Genomic DNA, 23710 nt, shown 5'->3' with positions numbered 1-23710 from the left:
GCCATGTACTGTAATGATAATATCTTAATGAAAAAATGAACCTAACCATTTATTTGAATCAATGGGTATAGTAATTTTATTTCTTAAAAATAAAGTGACTTCCTTAGGTTTTAAAAATAAAGATAATTACGACCTATAAAATGGAGACATGGCCAGTTAATCATTTTATTGCCACTTGTTCCCCACTAAGGTCATGGTCCCAGACAAAACAGCTGTTGCCAACATTGCTAAAATTCCGGTGTCACCTTGTGTTGCCACAGAATATGTAGACATGCAAGTGAGGCAGCTGAGGCTATCAGGTGGTGAAAACTAGCACTAGGGTCCGATTCCCTAATTACTCTTCTTCTCTCCCTGTGAACAGCAGCAGTGGGACATTAGTAGCCCCTTTCTGACTTCCTGGGTTTTTTACTAATTATAGCTCCACTCCGGAGAAAAGGGATTTTATCTTACAGCCACTACTTACATTTTTTCATCTTGGATTATGAAACCAACTACTGAGACATCTGAACTGATATGTATTCTGTATAGCAATTATAGAGCAGAATATTTAAAATCCTAGGTATGGCCACCAAATTTATTATTAATTGGGCCAGGGCATGAATTATGCACCATTTCTCTGTGGCAGATAGACATTAGGTTTTATTTGTTTTATATATATATATATATATATATATATATATATATATATATTTTTTTTTTATTATTATTATTTTTTTTTACAGAAAGGAAGAGAGAGGGATAGAGAGTTAGAAACATCGATGAGAGAGAAACATAAATCAGCTGCCTTCTGCACACCCCCCACTGGGGATGTGCCCACAACCAAGGTACATGTCCTTGACCGGAATCGAACCTGGGACCCTTCAGTCCACAGGCCGATGCTCTATCCACTGAGCCAAACCAGTTCAGCTAGACATTAAGGTTTTATTACATCTGATTGGCCTTGGAGGAGATATTCAGAAAGGGAGATTTATTTCCTAAGGAACCATATAGTTTGTATTTGATGATAGAGTTTTCAAAAGTGTCTCCTTACAGAAATTTAATTTTACCACTGTATGGCTCTGTGAGGTGGGCAAGAACAGATTATGTCCATTTTAACAATAAGAAAACTCTGGGCCTTGGAAAGTAAGGGGCTTTGCTAAATCCCTACAGTCAGTTTTCTCTACGGAAGCACTGAAATGTGGCAGGAAACTGTTCTGATCAAAGGAAATGCTGACAGAAATTATGTGACTAGAGAAGCAACAAGTTTTCAGCATTATCTGGGGGCGGGGGGTGTCTGAAACATGGAAGGAAATTTCATAGAAAAAAAAGATTTGCAGGATCTTTAGTTCTATCTGTATGTTTGTTAAAAAGTAAAAAGATCTGAAGTAAATATGGCAGATGGTTCAGATCTGACAACATTGGATTGTGGATTCATCAATATTTATTGTATAATTTCCTATACTTTTCAACATACTTGAAATATTCTAAATTTATTTTCAAAAAAGAAAAGTCATTTTATGGGATTAGCAAAGGTTAATATCACTAATTACTTATTCACTGGCCTAGAGTGTCAGTATCTACTCCTCTGAACTCTTCTGTGGAATAGTCCTAGATGTTTTAAAAATTAAATAATTAAGCATTTTTTTATTAGAACTGCCCTGAGTATGCCCTCTGTAGCCATGGTGTTCACTTGAGCTAACAATTGTCATTTGCAGATTTATTATTAGTATAACTGATAGATCAGACAGAAACCTTGATGTTACACATTCAAGTTGAAACTGGAGACTACAAAACACTCACCCCAATAAAACCTACAGATTGTTCATTTTGCTTTTCCTCCAGAGCTGTTCAGAATGTCCCCAGCTATTCAAACTTTGCCCATGCTCTTGGGTTCTGTGTAACTGCTGGCAGTGTATAAGCCAGGCCATCAGCCTGGATATTTTAAGTCCTAGCAATTTACCTTCAAACTTACCCTTTTCTTGCACAGAAAGCATTGTCATTCTACCAGCACTTTAAATTTATATTATATATATATTTTTTGATTTCAGAAAGGAAGGGAGAGGGAGAGAGAGATAGAAACATCAATGATGAGAATTATTGATCGGCTGCCTCCTGCACACCCCACATTAGGGATTGAGCCCACAACCTCGGCGTGTGCCCTGACCAGGAATCAAACCATGACTTCCTGGTTCATAGGTCAACACTCAATCACTGAGCCATGCTTCCCAGGCTCTACCAACACTTTTAAAGAGAGTGAATGCTATCACTTAATTACAGTAAATGGAAACTCAAAGCATTGATAGGTGCTGCTATGGGAGCCAACTTCCCTCCAGATGTGGGCAGCATATTGAGAGATGCCTGAGGTCAGACCAGGGGGTAGAGGCACAGTTGTCCCCCAGGTACAGGTTTTGCTGATAGTGAGCTTTGGGGGACACCACTGGATACAAGTAAGTTGTTTCACACATTTCCATCCTTACTAGTTGTCATGCCCCTGTGGCTTTATCACTTTGTAATGGGTGGATGGTGTTGCTTCTGTGGGATGGCCAGGCACTCTCAAAATTCCTGCTGCTCCTCATGTTGCAGGAAGCTGACAAATAACATTTTTCCTTTTGTAGGACATACTGAGGAGAGGGGAATTTGAAACATTTTGTGGGTGGCTAAGCATAATGGCAGCATTAGAGGAGGAATCATTTTTCCCCAACCATCATGTCATAGAAATCAATCAAAAGTTTCCCACTCTATCAATAATGCAAGAGTTGTATGCCAATTTGATGGATTTGTTTCATGAGATCGGGGGAAAAATAAGCAACCTTTAAAAAAATATATCCCCTCTCTTGGGTAGAAAAGAAAGTGTTAAAATTGTATGAGCTTCATAGCATCATTTAGAAAATCTGCTTTCATAAAATGGGCTAATTATACCCATTGAATGTATTCACTGTCTGTCTCATCCTCCCACTCCTGCTCCAAAATGACAAGTAAAACCGGGGACTGTGCCGTTTTGGAAAACAATCAGGTCACATATTGAGTATTTTGCTTATTCATACAACCATAAACTGCTATTGCTTGAGTTCCCTCAATTACACAGCTCAGTATGCAGGCCAGAAGAGACAAACCCAGCTCAAGTGAGCACTTCCTGGAACACACAGGGGAATCGTTTGAAAAATGTCCAAAGTGGCAGATGTGATAAATTCTCATTCGAGATTCAGAAGCTGCCTTTGCTGCAATTCCTCACCTATTAATCGCCCTGCTTCTGAACTTCTGAACCAAGAATGCTGGCAATATCTTAGGCTGGGATGCTTAGAAGTTATCGATCTTCCCAAGCATGGTGCAGGTAGATGCTGCTGTCAGGGGAAAACTGGCTGCGATGAGAGAAGAACATGGATCACAGTGCTGCTCAGGACTTCCGGAGATTAACCCAGAATGAGTGTGTGGCTGCTGGCCTCCAACAAAGCTGCTATTACTTTCGTTAGACGTCCCCAGAAGATGTCCTTGACGAATGCTTAAACCAGTGTATTGTTGTATCACTTAAATCCTTCAGATTCCCAGAATGCTAATACACAAATCTCTCCTCCACTGCAAAGGCAGTGGGTGCTATTGTAGTCTTATTTGAAGGATATTTCATTTCCTCTAAGTGTGACAATTTTCCCATAACTGTTCCTCGCTGCAATTTCATGCTCATAGGAATTTAAGCTTATCAAAGTCATCCCGTTGCAATTTACTCTCTGGGATAGCTAGTCGTTTCTACTATGTCCATTTTTCTTTTTTCCTTTCCTTCTATCATCTCATAAATGCTGTGAATTTTTTGTTTGGTGTCATTTGAACCTCAAAGTTAAGATGCTGATTAAGATTACCAAGTCGCCCTGCCAGCATGGTTCAGTGGTTAAGCATGGACCTATGAACCAAGAGGTCATGGTTCGATTCCCAGTCAGGGCACGCCTGGGTTGTGGGTTTCATCCCTAGGATGGGCATGCAGAAGGCAGCCAATCAGTGATACTCTCTCATTATTGATGTTTCTATTTCTTTCTCCTTTTCCCTTCCTCTCTGAAATCAATAAAAATACATATGTTTTTAAAAATTGCCAACATCTTTCTTTTGCCTTCTCAGAAACCTCTCTCCTTATCTCTCTCTAATCTAAGCCCTCCAAGATTTAAACAGTTCTCAGTGTCTGCCTTCTTTTCATGCGAGTCACTTTCTCTTGATCTCTCCTTGTCATCTATATCTTTGAAAAATGTGTATCTATACCATGTCCTGGAACTCTCTTTTCTTGCCCCTATTGATTCTGTATCTCATTAAGGGATTCTATTAAATGCCTCCATGATTTTTTAAAGCAGCTTTAAGATGATCTATATATAATATATATATTTTTTTATTTGTCACCCCATTACTGTGAGGCAGATAAACAAAAGAGAAAAGATCAAAGCTATGGGGTCAGGCTGAGTTGAGTTGAAACCTAGCTTTTGTCTACTAGTTTTATGACCTTGAATAAGATGGTTAACCTTTTGTTACATGCAAAATAATGGTAATACCTACCTCATTATAACCCATTATAAAATTACAGATTTCAATAATATCTGTATAGTTATTGTTTTCTAAGGGAAAGTATTGTTATTTATTAATATTAATTTAATCATTTTCTGCCATTTGCTCATTATTTCTTTCTCAGGGCTTAGCCCAGGGCCTACCATTTCTAAAGCAGAAGTGTTGATATTTCCCCAATTCTGTCCTTCTCATTCTCATGTAATGTTTTCTTCTACCTGCTTTGCTCTCATTCTTTCTATTTCTTCCATTCAAGTTTTTATAGAGAAACTTCATCTGTCTAAGAATGTTGACCTAAATACTTTCATTGACTTATTCATCATCCAGAAAAACTCATTAGATTCTATTTTCAATGTGAAAAAAAAAACAACAACACTTAAAAGCATCTACTTAATGATGAGGGCACTTCCAATTTCATGATTATGTCTGTATATTGGACAAATGAATGTAATATGCCCTTCTGATTAGCTTGAAATAGGAGTTTTTCCTGAGCTTATTTTTGAGTTCCCACCTCTTGTAAGCTAAGTTAACCTCAACATTTGATTCAGAAGTAGCTCCATTTCTTACACCCTCATGCTGAAAGTGAGGGCCCTGAGTCTTTCATTACAGTGGGACAGCTCTTAGACTTGGTTCTACTATTTGTTTATTGTGCGATTTGGTTGGCAAAAGGGAGCTCTCATTTTGTTCCATGTCGGAGAATATAATAATATCCATCTCACTTGGGTATTAAGAACACCAAATAATACCATGTGTTTTGCAATCACATCATCCTACTATCCAAGAAAATATAAGTGAAAGCACTTTTAGAATTATCCTGAGCCGTCTAAATATGAAGGGTTAGTTTTACATCTCCCAGGAACATTTGCATTTGAGCTGATGATAAAACCCAATGCCAAATAATTCAACTACCTTCATGGAGTTTTAGGCATAAACCAGAGAAAGTAGGTGGAATACTTTGAGGAATAAGAGCTTCTTCTCAGGAACCTTAAATTTTATCTAATATATGTATAGGTGCATAGTAGCTCTGTACTACATGTAATACCAGAAGGGGAAGTTCTGTATTGAAATGTAAACATAATATAAACATCAGTGAACTTTCTCCTGACTTCAGAAATAATATTTGCAGTTCAAGCATTTTCATCAATTTCGTGGCATCTCCACAATCACAAAAAAATTTGTAGCAGATGCATTCTCGGAAAAATAACTCATTATAAAATTACAGTTGCTAAACCTACATAATTAAGTCCCAAGAGAAACAAAAATTCTTTTAGAGCAGATATTTAAGATAAGTAAAAGGATGTGTGTTTAAAAGAAAAAGCAATTGGTTTCCCAAATATTTTCTTTTTTTTAAAATATATTTTATTGATTTTTTTTTTTTTTTTTACAGAGAGGAAGGGAGAGGGATAGAAAGTTAGAAACACTGATAAGAGAGGAACATCAATCAGCTGTCTCCTGCACACCCCCTACCCCCACATGCCCTTGACCAGAATGGAACCCGGGACCCTTGAGTCTGCAGGCCTACGCTCTATCCATTGAGCCAAACCGATTTTGGCAGTTTCCCAAATATTTTCTATCTGAAGAGCATTATTGATTTTTCTCTCAGAATTAGAATACAACTTTCTGCATTGTAGTTCTAGTAATAAATAAATAAATAAATAAATAAATAAATAAATAAAATCAATTCCATTCAGCCCGGACAGCATGGCTCAGTGACTAAGCATCAACCTATGAACCAGGAGGTCATGATTCGATTCCTGGTCAGGATTGTGGGCTCAACCCCCAGTGTGGGGAATGCAGGAGGCAGCTGATTATTAATTCTCTCTCATCATTTATACTTCAATCTTTCTCTCTCTCTCCCTCTCCCTTCCTCTCTGAAATAAGTAAAAAAATAAAAAAAAATAAAAAAATTATATATATATATATATTTCAATATATATATTGATATATGTGTGTGTGTGTGTGTGTATATATGTATATATATATTTAATCTATTTATAAGCTCTTTCTTACTTAACTGGAGCTTGCTGCAACTTAGTTTTTAATTATTTAGGCATATTCTTAGATCAATCTCAATCTGTTGGCCCTGTCATTGGTGAGTTTGGAAGCAGCAAGACCTGCACTCTGTTTGCTGCCATTTCTAACTGAAACCAAAACCAACAAGCAAGAAATTGTCTTTCCCCTCAGATTTTTTCTTGTAAAAGTAATTATTCTACTGAATTCAACAGACATTTGGGGGGAAGGGAGAGCTACTATCTACTATGTACCACATCCCGTGTTACAGTAGGATGAAAAAATGTAAACTCCTGGTCTGCGAGGAATTTTCATTCCAACTATAAAAACAGGCATTTTCCTAAGCCACTAGAGTCAGAGCACAAGTTATAAATAATGTTAGAGATGGAAATTTATATGAGAGAAAAACTCTGGCATTAGCTTTTCCAGGATACTGCCTATTGAAAGGTGTTTCATCTTCCCATTCCTGTGAATTAGTTTAGGATTTATAATATTTATTTTAGTACCAAGGAAAAAGAAATTACTGATCTCTGCCCTTTTTTAATTTATTTTTTATTATTTAAAGTATTACACATAGTAGTACATATAGCTCCTTTTTCCCCCCAATTCATCTTCCCCCACCCTCCCCTACCCCCTGTTGCATGCCCTCATCCCCCCGCCCAGTGTTTTGTGTTCATTGGTGTGTTTATATGCTTACATACAAGTCCTTTGGTTGATTTCTTTCCCTCCTCCCCAACACTCCCCAGCTATCCCACTGTAGTCTGACAGTCTGTTCAATGCTTTACTGCCTCTGTATTTATCTTTTTGTTCATCAGGTTATAATGTTCTTTATTTTCCATAAATGAGTGAGATCATGTGTATTTTTCTTTCATTGCCTGGCTTATTTCACTTAACATAATGCTCTCCAGATAATCCCACTTCTAGGAATATATCCCAAGAAACTAGAAACACCAATGAGAAAGGATATATGCACTCCTATGTTCATAGCAGCACAATTCACCATAGCTAAGATTTGGAAACAGCCTAAATACCCATCAGCAGATGAGTGGATTAGAAAACTATGGTACAGCAGAAACCGGTTTGGTTCAGTGGAAAGAGCGTTAGCCTGTGAACTGAAAGATCCCGATTCGATTCCGGTCAAGGGCATGTACCTTGGTTGTGGGCACATACCCAGTAGGGAATGTGCAGGAGGCACCTGATCGATGATTCTCTCTCATTGATGTTTCTAACTTTCTATCCCTCTCCTTTCCTCTCTGTAAAAAATCAATAAAATATGTAGAAAGAAAGAAAGAAAGAAAGAAAGAAAGAAAGAAAGAAAGAAAGAAAGAAAGAAAGAAAGAAAGAAAAGAAAAGAAAAGAAAGAAAACTATGGTACATCTACACAATGGAATACTACACTGCTATAAAAAAGAAGGAATTCTGCCCTTTTTTTTTTCTGGCTTTTAGAAAATTGGGACCACTTCTTGAAAATTAGCACAAATGATTTTACAATAACAAACTTTCTATTTGTTCTTATCACAAAGCAATTTTTGGCATGTTGAAGAGAGTTGACTAGTACAACTTTCTTCACAGAGGCTCTTGGTATTTCAGAGGTTGTTACTGAAGTTATTTGGAAACCCACAGGCCAGAGGCAGGTATGTGTAGCCTGAAAATATGTATTTGTGAACCCTGAAAGGAGTTCCTAATAAGAGGTTGAAAAGCTATGGTGCCTGGAGAGTGGCACCCAGATGGCTCAAGGAGACTAGCAGCAATATGAAGAACTAAAGGATGCAAGGGAGAAAGGAAAATAGTTCAGGGGGGAGGATCAGAGAGGGAATGAAACAGTTGACTGAGGAGCCAGGGAGATCTTGATTTAGAATATCTACAGTGTGCTAAAGCTGAATCAAAGGATCTGAACCTTGACTTGAACAGAGTTTATAGCAAAGATCAGGGAAGGGGGGGAAAAAGGCAAAAGTTGAGTTCTTCCAACTAAGTGTGCTACATCAACCAGCTGGAAATGAAAATGAAGCTGGGACCAGGACTAAGGAAACATGGTTTTTAACTGAGAACATTTCCAATCTTTGATCATGCAATCAACTCCCCATTTTTACACTACCCATCTGATGATGCTGGTGGCAGACATATTTCTCTATTTTCCATCTTTAACAAGATTTTAGCTCCCCCCCCAAAAACAAAATCCTCAAACTATTGATGAGTGTATACACTCCCAAACTGAATGTAGCTTTAATTCACTTGTTCACACTTGATTTGGTTCTTTGCAGTAAGAAACAACAACAGGCTCTCTCGGGTAATTACACCTAAGGAAAGCTGGATTCTGAACAGGAATATCTCCCTGGAATTCACTTTAAAGCTGCTCTCTAACTGTGTACCCATCACATTAACCCAGATGTCCTGTGTCTCCCAACCCAATACAAATAGAGTGAGGCAGAAATGCATAAAAGATAGACACTACATGACCATGATTTCTGTATCACTATATTGCAGGTCACCATCCTGAGCCAGATTTGGGACATTTTTCCTTTCTATAAATCTGCAAATGGTTTTCCTAGTGGAGCTCCTGTGAGCATTACTCAAGGCTGATATGCCCTCCATAACTGACCTCTCTTCTCCACTCATCCTGGGGAATCCTTATAATTGCAAACCTCAGAGAAAGTGACCTCCCAAGTGCCCTGGAGCATCTACTAAAACTGTGTGATGCCAGGAGACCTGTCACTTATCACAGGTCTTTACTTGTCCTTCCTCAGAGTTGATTGATCATCTACAAGACTGACAGCTCTTGCTAAAGGAGGAAACAAATGGCTCTTTGGATCTTCTCCAACTGTGCTTTTGTGCCAGAATAGAAAATAGCACAATAGCCCATCTCTTGGGGAAGGTGGCTAATAGGACAGCCACGGATTCCAAGACCCCAGGGTCTAAATTGTTTTTCTTACCATAAGCAGAGTTGCTCTTGGCATTTATGTGCAGAGTGTTTCTCTGTGGTCACTGTTGCCACATTGATCACCGTTGTTTGCTTCTGACAGTTTGAGAACAACCCAGTGAGTGGCTGCTGAACCGACTGCAGTCAGCGCACAAGTAGCCAGCCTGAGGACTCTGTGCTGGTATCTTTTTTCAGTTGCTGCAGGGTTTCTTTAGCCCCCTGGGAGAGTTTATGGGAAATATTGCCTGCAGGGTAGGCTGTTAGCGATAAATCTGTTACATTCAACTTGAAATGTGTGGTACCCAAAGTATCCCAGTGACTGAAAGAACAAGGAAGAAAATGTCATCATAAATGTTCATCAGCCGATTAAGCAGTGGAGACTAAAAATTTCAGATTGACCCCATTTGGAGCACTACTTTTTGGATATGATATTTTATAGCAAGAACAGAACATATGAAAACATGGCAGTGACTTTTATAGGGTTTATTAATCCTGTGGATATCTGAATAATATTGTTCAAACTTTTCTATTGGCCAGTGGCTCTGTTCTGTGAGCTATGTATGCTCTTGATATTGATTTTAGAGCTCTCCTACCCTATCCCCAATGATACACTCAACAGCAAGGTCAGGATTCAAAATGAGAAACATATTCTGCATTTCTCCTATGTGCTATAGGCAGATAGCCAGTCTGTAAAAGATCAGACCCATTTTCACCCAATTTGTTAAAAAGTTACCACCATCCTGTTATTTTTACTATTTCATCCATTTACCTGTTCTGTACCAGGAAACCCCTCTCACACTGTTTGCTGTTCTGCTTCTTTCTCCTTACTCCCTCCCAGGACCCCTTTCAAGGTGCCCACTTATACCCTTTGACCATCTGCTCTCCTAACCTCTGCAAACAAAGATAGGATGCATTTTAGTACAGTTGTGGATTGAGAGGAATTTTTTGTAATATTCAGGCATAATCTTCCTAGCATGTCTTGAGTGATTATATGCAGATAGATAGGAGATGTAGTGAACAGCTATCTGCTGATACTACATCTAAAGTCAAAGTTCTTATTTCTTTCTCCACTCCTACTCCCCTCCACCCCCTGTATCAAGCACAGTCTAGCTCATGAGAAGTGCTGAGTACCAGTTTTGTTGATTTTTTTTTTTTCAATTTCAGTATGGGAAGTAAAACATGGGAGACTGATCACCTAGTATTCTCAACAGCACAGTCAGCATGATAAAGAAATTACTGAAGAAATTATCTTAGGCTGAGAGTCTGCTTTTAAATTAAGATGGTAGAGTTTGGGCTCTGGCTGCCTATGTTCAACATTAGCCCTGCCACTTACCAGCTGTGTGACCTTGGGCCAGTTAACAGTTTCAAGCCTCATTTTCTGTACTGTTGAATTGGAAATAATGATCTTAGGTATCTCATAGTGTTGTTGTGGGGATTAAATAAATTAATCCACATAAAGCCCCTGGTATAACACCTGGCATACAATAAGCAATATATATTTGCTATTATTATTTGATTGCTTCTTTTGCTTTATTTAAGGACTCTATTATATTATTAATTGTTCTGCCATATTTGGGATCCCTAATTATAAGACTCTCGTTTTAATTAGATTGAATGTGTATAAAGCAAAATTTACCCACTGTATCACTATTCTTTTTTCTAACTGGCATTATTAACACACATTCACCATCTACCAAGCATCTACTACCTGAGTTACCTGTTAATGATATTGATACTACACGTGGCATCTAAAACTTCTTACCTCATTATATAATTGCAGGTGGATCAATGTGTATGAATCTCATGTCTCATGAGTTTCAAGAACAAGTTTTTAACTTGCATCTTCTTGGCTGGAACCTCTGTGCAGCAATCTCCAACTCAGTGATTGCTTTCCTCATTGCTTCATCTAACTGACCTAGGTACTTTACACAAAGCTGGCTGGCAGGGAGGGAAAAAAAGCAAACATGAGCAATATATAATGCAATGAGAGTTCTTTTCTGACATTAGCTTTGTTTTTACTTCAGCAAGGTAACAGCATCATTTGTCTTTCCAATCACAGACGGCCCCATTACTCAGGAGGCCTATTATTTTCTTAAGAGTTATACCAACCTGCTTCCAACATCCATCACTACATCTCTGTGTCCTCTACATTTAGTGGCACAAGGCAGAGGTTTTATATTGGAAGAGATCATTAGTCACGAGTCTTTCCTAAGAAATACCAGTCTCAAATGTTAATGTTAATTTTTTCCATGGTATCTAGATCAATGTGTGCAGCTTAAATTCTTTCTCCATTTTTAAAGCTATAAATACCTTTTTTTTTTCAGACAAAATAGATTTTATTTTTTTTTAAATTATTTATTTATTTATTAAATTATTATCTGTGTACATATTTTAACATTGCCCCCCCACATACCCTCCCTCCCCAGAGTTTTGTGTCCATTAGTTGTACTTATATGCATGTAAATACCTTTTTAAAAAAAATAATCTTTATTCAACAGTAATGTTTGGTTTACTCAATCGTAATCTTTCTTTGTTTATCTTCTAAGGTAAAATGTAAATAATTTTGCTTCTATAATATTTTCTCATGGGCATTTTAAAGATCTGTGAAATATGCAATCTTTTTTTAATGTTTTTATTTATTTCAGAGAGAGGAAGAAAGAGGTAGAAACATCAATGATGAGAGAGAATCATTGACTGGCTGCCTCCTGCATGCTCCCTACTGAGGACTGAGTCTCCAACCTGAGCATGTGCCCTGACAGAAAATTGAACTATGATCTCCTGGTTCATAAGTTGAAGCTCAACCATTGAGCCACACCGCTGGACTGCAATCTTTTTCTTTTAAATAGCGGCCTCTCTGTTGGCTTGAACTACTTAATTTAAAATAATGCTAAGCTTTGTATTATCTTATGTCCCTCTCCCAAAAATTTAATCCCTGAAAAACTAAAAAGAAAACAACTTTTCTCTTCCTCTCTTTTTGGAAGTTTTAGGGGGGAAATGCCTTTATATCTTTACTGTCTCCCTAAGCCCACCATAGTGCTTAGCAAATGTTTCCATGTAAACTGAAAAATATGAATGTTTAAATATCTGAAATCTGTGGTCTTAGAGCAAACATCTTTTCCTGTCTTGAAAGTCATGTGCAACCCATTCAAAAGGATAAAGCAATAGAAAACATATTTTCCCATATTTTCTAAGTTAATAACAAGTGGCCACACATTTCTGTAACACATCAATCAAAGCCCTATGAAAAGTGTCAAAAATAAACTGAAGCTAAAATCTCTTCCCTTGAAGAGTTTTATGGGCACAATTTCTTTTAATAAAAATATGCTGATGCTGACCTTCTGGTGAAATGTTACATGTTCCCATTAAGGACCTCTTTGAATTCATGCAGGATTTAACCTTGATATACCTTTAGGAACCTGATGAGCTAATGCCCCTATAAATTCTCCATTAATTGGAATATTTGACTGAACATACTCTTCCTTTTCCTTAACTAAGATTTCAAGAGTTCTTAGATATATTATTTAAATTCACATTGTTTGGTAAATGTTTAGGTTTGTATTTTTATTTGTTTCTAATACAGGGACCTCCTGGACCACAAGAAATGCAGCAGAATCTTAGTGGATATTATAATAAGGTATGTCCTTTTATTTTCACACATTATATACAAAGAGATTTTATGTGATCATATTTCTTAAATTTTATTATTTTTTTCATCACCCTAGGTATGTTTTTATTGATTTTTAGAGAGAGAGAAAGGGAGGGGGACTGATGTGAGAGAGAAACATCTATTGGTTGCCTCCTGTATGCACCCCAAAGGGGATTGAACCCACACCTTTTGATGTACAGGATGGTGCTCCAACAAACTGAGCCAACCAGGACTATGTGATTGTATTTCTGAAAAACAAAACACATACATTAATTCAGATTGTATTTCTGAAAAACAAAACACACATGTCTAACTCTTAGACATGAAACATGGTCACATATTCTTAACATCTTTCCATGCTAAAAATATTTCCAAAAAAATATATATATATTTTGCTCAGTATCTTTTTTTCAAAACCAGGATATTTTCTTAATACTTAAAAAAAGTTCACTTCAAATTTTAAAAATTTGCGTGCAAACAATAAATGCAAAAATTATATTTCACCATTGATAATGGCATATATCCAGTTTCTCTGAGGACAGAGATTATTTGCTACCTTGAAGCTCTGAGTAACATAATGGCTGATAGATTTTTTTATCAAAACCAACAAGTGCAACACTACAATGTCAAGCAAATACATATATCCCATAGGTCAAAGCAGGGGGTCCCCCATCTTTCAAGGAATAGCCACTTTTAACTTCCCCAAGGTTTTTAAATTCCAGTTAGGATGGGTGGAATTCTGACATGGAAGTATCTGAGAGGCATAAGGCAAGACAGTTTTGCTTCTTCTTCTTCAAGGAAGCAAAACAGAGGGAGAAAAATGGGTGTTGGCAATGAAGTAAGACTGAGAGACCTGTGTGAGACTATTGATTGATTCATCATCATTCAATAACAAATATTTGGGTATAATCCCTTGCTGTGAGGCATTCTGTCCACTGACGAGAGTCCCTTTCATACATAGTAGCTCATCATTGACATAGTGCTGGTTATTGTGCCTCTACACAAACAAATTCAGATTCACTCCTCTAGTTTATGCTTTCCTATAAATTCCTTACTACTGCTATTCCTTTTTGTTTACAAACCCCAAAAAGACAGTATGTGCTAGCAGAGGCCTTCAAGATAGCAGGTGCTCAGAAAAGTGTTTATTAAATGACGAGCTAATTCATTTTTTAAATTCCAATTCTTTGTTCATCAGATTAAGTTCAACATAAAAGCCTAGGTCATTTGGGGTTGCTAAATTTCAAAAGTGTGGAAAGTTTGTTACACTTCCTATCTTACATTTTCTCGTTTACTTAGATTTTCCAGGGAGAATTTTATTAGGAATAAAGTTTTTGGTATAATTAGACATTTTCTGAATATATCTATACTAGCTTTTTCAAAACATTGGGGCTTGGCACAAGTGAAAAAAAGTAAATGAATCATGTCTAAAATTAATAAAAATACAATGCTTTTTTGTAAGGACATCTATTACAAAGTAGGATTTATCATAAATGCTTCAAAATAATGAGAATTAGTTGGCTCTGATGTCACACTGTCAGCTAGAAAAACTTGGAGAACACACTATATTACTTTCATTCTTAGTACAAAATTTACTAAGTTGCGACTCAGCTACTTAAATATTTGCTATCCCTTGCAAAACTTTTAAAGCTCGTATCTTTACAGGCCTCCTAATACTGCTTGTATATATACTTTATCTTGCCAATGAGTCGGTTTTTCCTTAAATGAAGATATATGATGCATTTATATTTTAGTCTAAAGAATGTAAATTTTTAAACATCAAGGTTATAATTCAAAAAATGGGACTGACTAGAGTAGGTGAGTAGAAAGTTTTGCTGATAGCAAATCAATACTTTAAAAAAAATTTTTTTTATTGCCCTGGCTGATGTGGCTCAGTTAGTTGAGAATCATCCTGTGCACCAAAAGATCACTCATTTAGTTCCAGTCAGGGCACATGCCCAGTTTTGGGTTAAGTCTTTGATGGAGGTGACTTCTTCTCCCTCTCCCTCTCCCTCCCCCTCTCCCTCCCCCTTTCCCTCTCCCTCTCCTTCTCCCTCCCCCTCTCCCTCTTCCTCTCCCTCTCCCTCTCACTCTCACTCTCACTCTCCCTCTCCTTTTCTCCCCCCTCCTTCTTCCTTCCCCTGTCCATCTCCCTTTCCTTCTCCCTCTCTCCCTTTCCCTCTCTCTCTCTTCCTCTCACTCTCTCCCCTTACTCTCTCTCTAAAATAAAAACATAAAACAAAAGTTATTAATTGATTTTCAGGGTTAGAGGAAGGGAGAAAGAGAAACATTGATTTGTTGGTCTACTTTTTATGAATCCATTGGTTGATTCTTGTATGTGCACTGACCAGGAATAGAACACAACCTTGGTGTATCAGGGTGAGGCTCTAACCAACTGAACTATCCAGCCACGGCCAATAGCAAGCCAGTACTTTGAACTTAGCTAATTGATTCACCTAAGAGAACTCCAGCTATTCTTATTGCCATTACAGGAAAGGGGCTCCCAGGTAATTACTCCACATGTGCTCAAAACATGGCTGTAGAGTTGAAGCCTCACTGGATAAAAATTAAAAAAAAGCAAGACCATGGCTTTTCTTCCCCAAATGATGCATTGTAGGCACTTAGCATCAGGAGGCTTAGACCCATCTGGGAATTAATGCAAGGCCACTTCCCAAACACTACAGTTGGTTTCCTTCTGCAAAGATTTAGAACTGTTACATTGATAGAGGCGATGCCCAGCATCCCGGTACCTACACTGACCAATGTTTCTGAAAGGTAGCCACCCCTTCCTCACCCTCAGCTTCACAGAAGACAGGGCCAGATGTGCCATAATGGGTGAGAAATATGTTTTCATTGGCAGTGTTCCCTCCACCCCACTGCCCCATCCCAAACCTCGATCTATTGTATTTTTTGGATTCTGAGGTTCTTTCATTTTGCAACTCAATGCAAGCCGGATAGTTGGCTGTAACAAATGAACACAGGGGGAGGATGATTGGGGGGAGGGAGGGTGTTCAGAATGAAACTTTCATGGAGATTAAATAATGGACCATGGATTGATATATAAAAGTGACATTTCAGGGTTAAAATAATCTTCCCTTTTGAATTGGCATTGATCTATGTATATTTCTGTGCTGGAGTCCTGAACCTCAAGCTCCTCAGCTCGAAGAGGCTACAGTGGTCGAGCAGCCTGTTGAAGCAGCGACCCCAGGAAGATGACCAGTAGCTACCCACACACGCCTTTGGGTCCTGTTCAAGTGCTGATTCCCCCCACCCCCCTTTATTTTTTCTTAAGCCATCAGAGGGAGAAGGTCAGACCTAAAAGACCCTCTCCCTGCAACACAAATCCAAAAGCGAATAGGGAAGCAAAAAGGAAGTAAGGAATAGAGAGAGACTAAGGTCGGGGAGATTGTCCAAATGTATTTAGATTTCCCTCTCCATCACAAAAATAATTTGCAAAACAGCTGCTCCCAACCTGCAAGATTGTTTTCAAAGAAGCAGCAACGCTGAACATATTCTTCCCTGGAAGGAAAATCTGCTCACTTACCAGCAAACTGCTCTTCATTGTCTCCAGCTCTGGGGATTTTCAGACTTTGATAGGCTCTGTCAACTGCTAAAGCCATCAGATCCAGAGCCCCTTGACAACATTGTAGATGGGGGATAAAGTGTTATCTGTAGAGGCCACAGACTGGCATATTTTACATTTCAAACTGTTTTTATAGATCCACAGTGAAAATGTGTGGTTGTGCTATCTTACGTTACCACACTCGGTGAAATGTGCAGAAAATCGGTCTCAGTTGTTGGAGACTGACGCTGTGTCCCCCAGCAGCCAATTCTGGTGTTCACTTCTCCAAATGCTGATCCAAAAAAATCCACCGATTTGCTAGCATATCAAGTCATAACTTCCCTTTAATATTCACAGACTAGGAAGGACAGAAAACCTTTCTCCAAAATCAAATATTCATGGTCTTCCCAAGCTGTGAGCTGAACCCAACAATGGCACAGGAAGTGAAGGCTTCCTTGGAGACACCAGAAGCAACCCTCCGGGCCCAAAGATTGGGAAATAAAATTTAAGTCCTAACTTCCTGTCTCTCCCTATGTAAGACCCAGTAGCTTTGGAGAACATGGGAATTGAGGCACAGATGTATCTTAGTTTTGGATCTTAGTTTTATTAGAGAGAACCCCGAGGCTTTCCTAGGTTTCCCCCTCCCCTCTGTGGCCCATCACACTTGGAGCTGGTGAAATGGCTTCCTGCAGGAAACTTAGAGGTTGGACTTGAAGCCAGCTTTAGGTCTTATTTTCAAGGCTACATATTATATATTAACTTGCTAAGACTACTGTAACAAAATATTACAACACAAGTGGCTTAAACATCAGAAATTCAGTGTCTCACAGTCGTGGAGGCTAGAAGTAAAGATGGAGCGTGTCAGCATGGCCATGCTCTCTAGGAAGGTGTGGGAGGCATGTGTTCCAGGCCTCCCTCCTGGCTCCTGGTGATTCCTTGGCTTGTGGCAGCATAACTCCCACCTTCCCATGGCGTTCTCCCTGTGTGCATGTCTCTGGTTCAAAGAGTGTTCTTATGAGGACCCAGTTGTATTGAACCAGGGGGTCTACCTTACTCTAATATGATTTCATTAATTAATTGCATATGCAAAGAACTTATTTCTAAATAAGGTCACATTGTGAAGTATTGGGAGTTAAGGCTTCAACATATGAATTGTGGGGAGAAACACAACTCAGTCCGTAATATGATAGATCACCTGTTGTTGTTTTGTATTGTTATGTTCCCTCGAGTTTAGGATTTTATAGCAAACTCCCCGAGGGCTAAACTAGGGGATTTTTAATTACCCTGTATCCTAGAAGAAGGTTCATGTCCTTGATCTCTTTTATTATATTGAGCCACAGGAAACTGCTGATATTTGAATCTTTAGGGCCCATAAAATGGCCATCTCTTATGGTTGAACCTATATACATCTAGGTATGTTCCCTTCTTTCTAGAAAATACCCTCTCCAGGGCCATTGAAATAGCTTAAAGTCTTCCCACTTGCCTGAGTATACATTTCAAAGTTCTGTTCACCACAATGCACAAAAGAACAAAGGACATCCCAGAATTCTTGAAATGGGCCAGCTAATTAGCACTCTTCAACCCAAACCCTTAACACTACACCAGGAACTTTTAAATAAAAACATTCAAAATTATACAGCTATTATAGTTATTCAAAAGGCTTATAATAATGCATTCAAATAACATGACACCAGGGTACAAAAATGACCTAGTAAAATTAGAATAGTATCTGAGGCAGAATTGTAGGTTCCCAGAAACACAATAATAATATGTCTTATTATTTCACAGTAATAATGTCTTATTATTTCACAATAATAATAATATGTTTTATTATTTCTGTAGAGCCAAGTAATTGTCTGGTGCAGTTATCTTGAGAAAGTAGAGAAGAGAATCTTAAATGTCAATGAATAAATGCTCCTGAAGTTCAATTTTAAATCTGCATTGAGTATTGTTAGCCCAAGAATGGAAAACACTTATAGAGGCTCTGCGGATCCTTGATTAGATAAATTTCCTGGTTTAGCTATTGAGTGAAGCAAACATATGGTGCTCTGCTAGGAAGTAAATGACCCTATTGTTCTTCTGGGTGGAAAATCCACCAGGAAAATCAAAATTTTAGAATAATGGAGTATATGGATAAAATAATTTGACTTAGTACTGAAGAGGCATTTCTTCATTCCAGTCATAGCATCTTTAACTCCTCTAGGTTGTTGGGGAGAAGGATTTAGAGGGTGAAATGGGAAGGATCTTGGTCATTTAAGAAGTGGAGAGAAGGCCATTATAGCTGGAGCTTCTGGCCAAGATGATGCTGAAGATGAAAACGAGTTCAATTCATGCTGGGTTTTGATGGCTTTGTTAAAGTTGAAAAAGAATGAAGTTAGGATGTCTTTTAAAGATCTCACTCTGACCTTATTTAGAGTGTGTGTGTGGGATGGGGGGGAGGAGAGGAGCAAGAGTGGAGTATAGAGGGCCATCGAGAGAGCTACTGAGTGATCCAGCAAGGCATGATGGTGGCCTTCCCAGAGTGAAGACAGGTAGCGTGAGAAGAGGTTTTGGAGACAAAGGCCATCAGACTGATTGTCCTGGAGGAATAAGTAGGGTGGTGGTAAGGACATGCAGATTGAAGAAGGAAGCATTCATGGAACGGAGAGGGTGAATTCAGATTTTTTTCTTTCCTTGACTTTTTTTTTTTTTCAATTGTAAAATGAAATCACTCATCTTAACAAGTCAAACTGAAGACTTACACTAGGAAGAAGTTAGTCATTCTCATACTTCTGAACTAATGAATGTTAACAGGATGATATAATTCTTACATCTTTCTCTCTTATATATGTATGTGTGTGTTTGTTGTATTTTTGTTGTTGTTGTTGTTAATCCTCACCCAAGGATAATTTTCCCATTGATTTTTAGGGGAAAGGGGGAGAAACATTGACATATATCAGTTGCCTCCTGCACCAGGGCTGGGGTTCAAACTGGCTACCCAGTCCATGCCCGTGCCCAGGAATTGAACCCATGACCCTTCAATGCATGAGCCAGTGCTCTAACCACTTAGCATGTCAGCCAGGGCTTATATTTTTAAATTCAGTTTTGAACTTGTTGAGTATGAATTTCTTTTAGATTTTGCAAGTGAATACAACAAATAGAAAAAAAAAATATATATATATATACACACACACACACATACACACACACACACACACACACACACACACATATATATGTCAAAACTCAGAAAAGAGACCTTGTTTGCAGGGTTACAATTTTCTCTGTGTATGGTAGATGACACCTAAACCATGGGGGCAGATAAGAAGGCCTCGGAGAAAATGTTATATTACAGGAGGGAAGAGCCTAGAAGAGGTGCAGCCTTTGCCAATTAGGTGGGGAAAGAGGAGGGGGCATCAGAGAGATAGTAAGAAAAAGAGGGTGAGGAATCTACAAGTCAAGAGAGTGGCAAGTACAGCCAAGAGGCCAATTAACACAATGTCCATCATACTAATCAACAAAAATATCATAATTAACATTAGAGAGTCATAGCCATGGAATGGTGAGGTTCCCAGGCATTACTTTGGAGTAGGAACAGTTTTCCCCTGGAAGTATGATATTTCTCCAGAGTCACCCCCAAGGGGGACATCCCAGAGAAGATAGAGAGTGTACCCAAAGTTGGAATTTTGCAGGAATAGTTAATGGAAGGTGAGACAGGCAAAAGTGATTAAAATGGTACCCTTGGGAACTGTTACAGTACTATTATCTATTTATATTTTTAAAGTAGAGATTGAATGTGTTAAAAGATAAATGTTGTGTGTTTTTTGTTTTGTGTTTACCTAGGGAAACTTTGGTGAACATGGAGCTGGTGGCCCAAAAGGAGAGAAGGTAGTCAGATTTTCAAAATGAATAAAAACATCTGGGGTTTCAGACAGTCGCACGTTCACATATCGGAGGCGGGGGGGGGGGGGGGGCCGCTGCTACAGGGGTTCCGTCCAGGGGCGGTCAGGTCTGTCAGGTGCAGCCTCTGCCCTCCTCCTGCGTGGGGAAGCAGATTGAAATCAGCTCCTCTGTGAAGACGGCCCAGCGGCAGTTGCTACAAGGAAGGGAACACATGAAGGGGAAATGCCTGTAACAGGGTACATGAAGTTAGGGCACAAGCCTCCGTTTATAATTAGGTGCTACATGTGTCCATGTAGATGACAAAACATTTAGCAAGATGCCTCAGGCTCAGGCCCACTCTTTTTGTGTCTCCTTAAGTATCCAAATATAGCCCATTGTGGGAGCATCTTTTTGGTGGTTTTATAATGTACAGTCATGGTTTAACCAAATAATTCTTTCAAAACAGTTTTAAAATTAAACTGCTGATGAGTGTCCGAAGCATTCTCATCATCATCATTCACAGGCTTAATTGTGTTAGCTGTGAAGATGACAGATCCGCTTGCCCGCTCAGGAAGATGCTTCACTCCCATTTGATTCAGAAATTGTGATGACCTTGGATTCGTGTGAATGTGCCATTGTCGGGGGGCGGGGGGCACAGTACACATTAAATCTACAGACAGAGATGAGTGGGTTTGAAAATACTTTGAGGGAATGTGGCCTGTGAGTGCTACCTTCATTCATTCACCCAGTAAAAATCCTCTTGATTGAGGGCAGGGTATTTCGACATGAAATCCAAGGAAATATGACTTCCTTGCCTTATAAATCAGTGCAGCCAATCTAGTCACAAGATCATACATCCATCACCAAAAAATACTGCTAAAAGATAGTTTCCACAGGAAGTCAGGGCTTTTTAGAGACTGGCCATTGAAAATGAAATTTTCTGCAAAAAAATAAATAAATAAAACCTTGACATTCCTCAAAAGACAGCCAAAATATTTATTTTACAGCAATAACAAGCCATTTGTGCATCTTGGATTGTACTGCTAGTACATTAGCACTATTTCCTGTAACCAAATAGCTTACAGAATTCCTATGCCTCCGTAAAGAACACATTACATTTGAAGCAATTACTACTGGACACCTGCAAGCTAAGGGGGTGGGGGGGGGGGCAAAATAAAGCCACAGAGCTTGTCACATAGGACAGCTGAGCAAAGAAGGGAGCTGTGGCACTTTTAAAGTATTTAAATGATGATTCATTTCTCGAAACAAAACAGCTGGCTTCTGTTCTGCTATGTTCATTAGGAAACATATGTTACTTGGAAATTCTTAAGACCTCAATGATGAGAAATTTGATTCTGTGAAACAGGTGTATTTCAAGCTCTAAGGAGCTTTTCTATTGCTCAAATATTTTTAATTGCTTCAGAGTCTTCAATGGAATTACAAAAGCCAGTGGCATGTCTGTCCCCTCCTCCCACTCAAAGAAATAACCTCTCGAAGAGTCTGCAGGGAACCTGATGTAAAACCTGATGTAAATGTGCATAGAAAATGATTTGTAAGAATTTTAATTAACAGGAGAAAGACTGCCAATAAATAATCCATAAAATAAACTAAAAAATGTTAAGCATAGCATTTGCTAGAGGGGTGAAATCACCCCTCCCTTACCCAGGCTGCTGTTCTGAACCAATACATTGGTTTTTTAAATTATAGTTCAGTTCAAGGGTCACTGTAGTGAGAATTTAAAGCTCCTGCAATCTGCTCCACAGATTTGCTTGCACCTGCGGTGGACTACAGTGGTTCCAAACCCTGGCTGCACCCTGGGATCACCTGGAGGGTTTTAGAAAATACCATTGTTCAGTTTCCATCATGAGAGACTCTGATTTGGGGCACACCTCTGGTTGATCTGGGGTGGGTTACATATCACTGTCACTTAAAAATACTGCCCATGATTCTAACTGGCAGCCAGGTTGAAAACCAGTGAGTGGTGGAAAGAGCATGGTCTTTGGGCAAAAGTTGATTGTGCTAATAATAGCTGTGTCTCCTTGGGAAATTCACTTTATTTATTTGAGTGTCAGTTTCCTCGTGTAAAAAATGGGCATAATGGTATCTAAACAAAGTTGATGTCAAGATTAAAAATAAATGCAGTGATATGTGCTTACCTGAAAGCATAACACCTGACCCATGTTAAACCCCCACTAAAGACGTGTTCCTTTCTGTTCATCCACTCCAGACTTTCTCTCTTCTCAGAGGTCTCATATATTTCTTTTTGGTGTTACTAGGCATTACCATCCTTAACACATGGTCTTGCTCATCGTTTCATCTTCCACCGTCATTTTGACAGAGAAGGGACAGCATTTATGTTGTAGAATAAAAGACTTAACGAGAAGTACAATTTCAGCACCTAAATGAATTATCACTTCTCAATATGCTGATGGGCAAAACAGAATCACAAAACCAGCCAAATTTGTAACCCTACCCAGATGCACTAGAACAGACACAGCCAGGGAATCTATACATGGGTCACTCCTGGTTTAGCAGCCACATCCTGTACCAAGTGACAGGAAGGAATATGAAGACATACTGGTAGCCATCAGTGGCCCTCATGTTACATATCTACCAGTATTGAAATGGTGATCTCTGTTCTGGAACTTGACTGCAACTAACTAAATGTGGAGAAGGAATAATGTGTTTGTAAGGTGATTAAGAAGAACTGCTTTTTTACAGAGACAGTGGGATAAGGTGGTGAATATTTAAATACTTCTGAGAAATTGGCAGAGGTTTTGGGGGGCCCACTGTCAGAGAGAAAAGATAAAGCCACAAAAGCACCACATTTAAAAATAGCTCTAAAAGTGTCCAGGGGCAGCCTTTTCTGAAGCTAAATAAATTCATCACTTGCCTTTCAACTCATATCCACAGTGACAAATCACTGAGCAAATGTGAAAAAGCACTCCACATGTGTCTAAGATTCGGGTCTGAAATACTTTTGTTTCCAGGATTTTATATGAGGGAATTGGTTCCTGCCATCTTTTTCTAAACCCAACCACATCAGTGTACCACACAGAGAGATGGATCAAAGTCTCTGTTGGGCCCTTCATCTACATTCCAAAGGAGACCTATTTACATCAGTTCAGTGAATATGAGCTATGAATATAATTACTCTTTCTCCATGTTCATCCCCACTTCCCTTTTGATATTGTGCAGATGT

General features: G+C 38.7%; 1 protein-coding gene across 1 annotated transcript in view; it reads left to right on the top strand.

Moving 5' to 3' along the window:
- Positions 1-23710, top strand: part of COL19A1 (collagen type XIX alpha 1 chain) — a 250774-nt gene that overhangs the window by 161184 nt on the left and 65880 nt on the right. The window contains exons 17-18 of the mRNA XM_036414901.1: positions 13023-13076; positions 20470-20514. Of these exons, the coding sequence (XP_036270794.1) occupies positions 13023-13076; positions 20470-20514 (99 nt within the window). The remainder of the gene's footprint in view (positions 1-13022; positions 13077-20469; positions 20515-23710) is intronic.

This window comes from Pipistrellus kuhlii, unplaced genomic scaffold (assembly GCF_014108245.1).
Source record: "Pipistrellus kuhlii isolate mPipKuh1 unplaced genomic scaffold, mPipKuh1.p scaffold_m20_p_5, whole genome shotgun sequence".
NCBI classification, from domain to species: domain Eukaryota; kingdom Metazoa; phylum Chordata; class Mammalia; order Chiroptera; family Vespertilionidae; genus Pipistrellus; species Pipistrellus kuhlii.
Note: the sequence above shows the minus strand (reverse complement) of the source record. Positions and strands in the feature narration are given on the sequence as shown.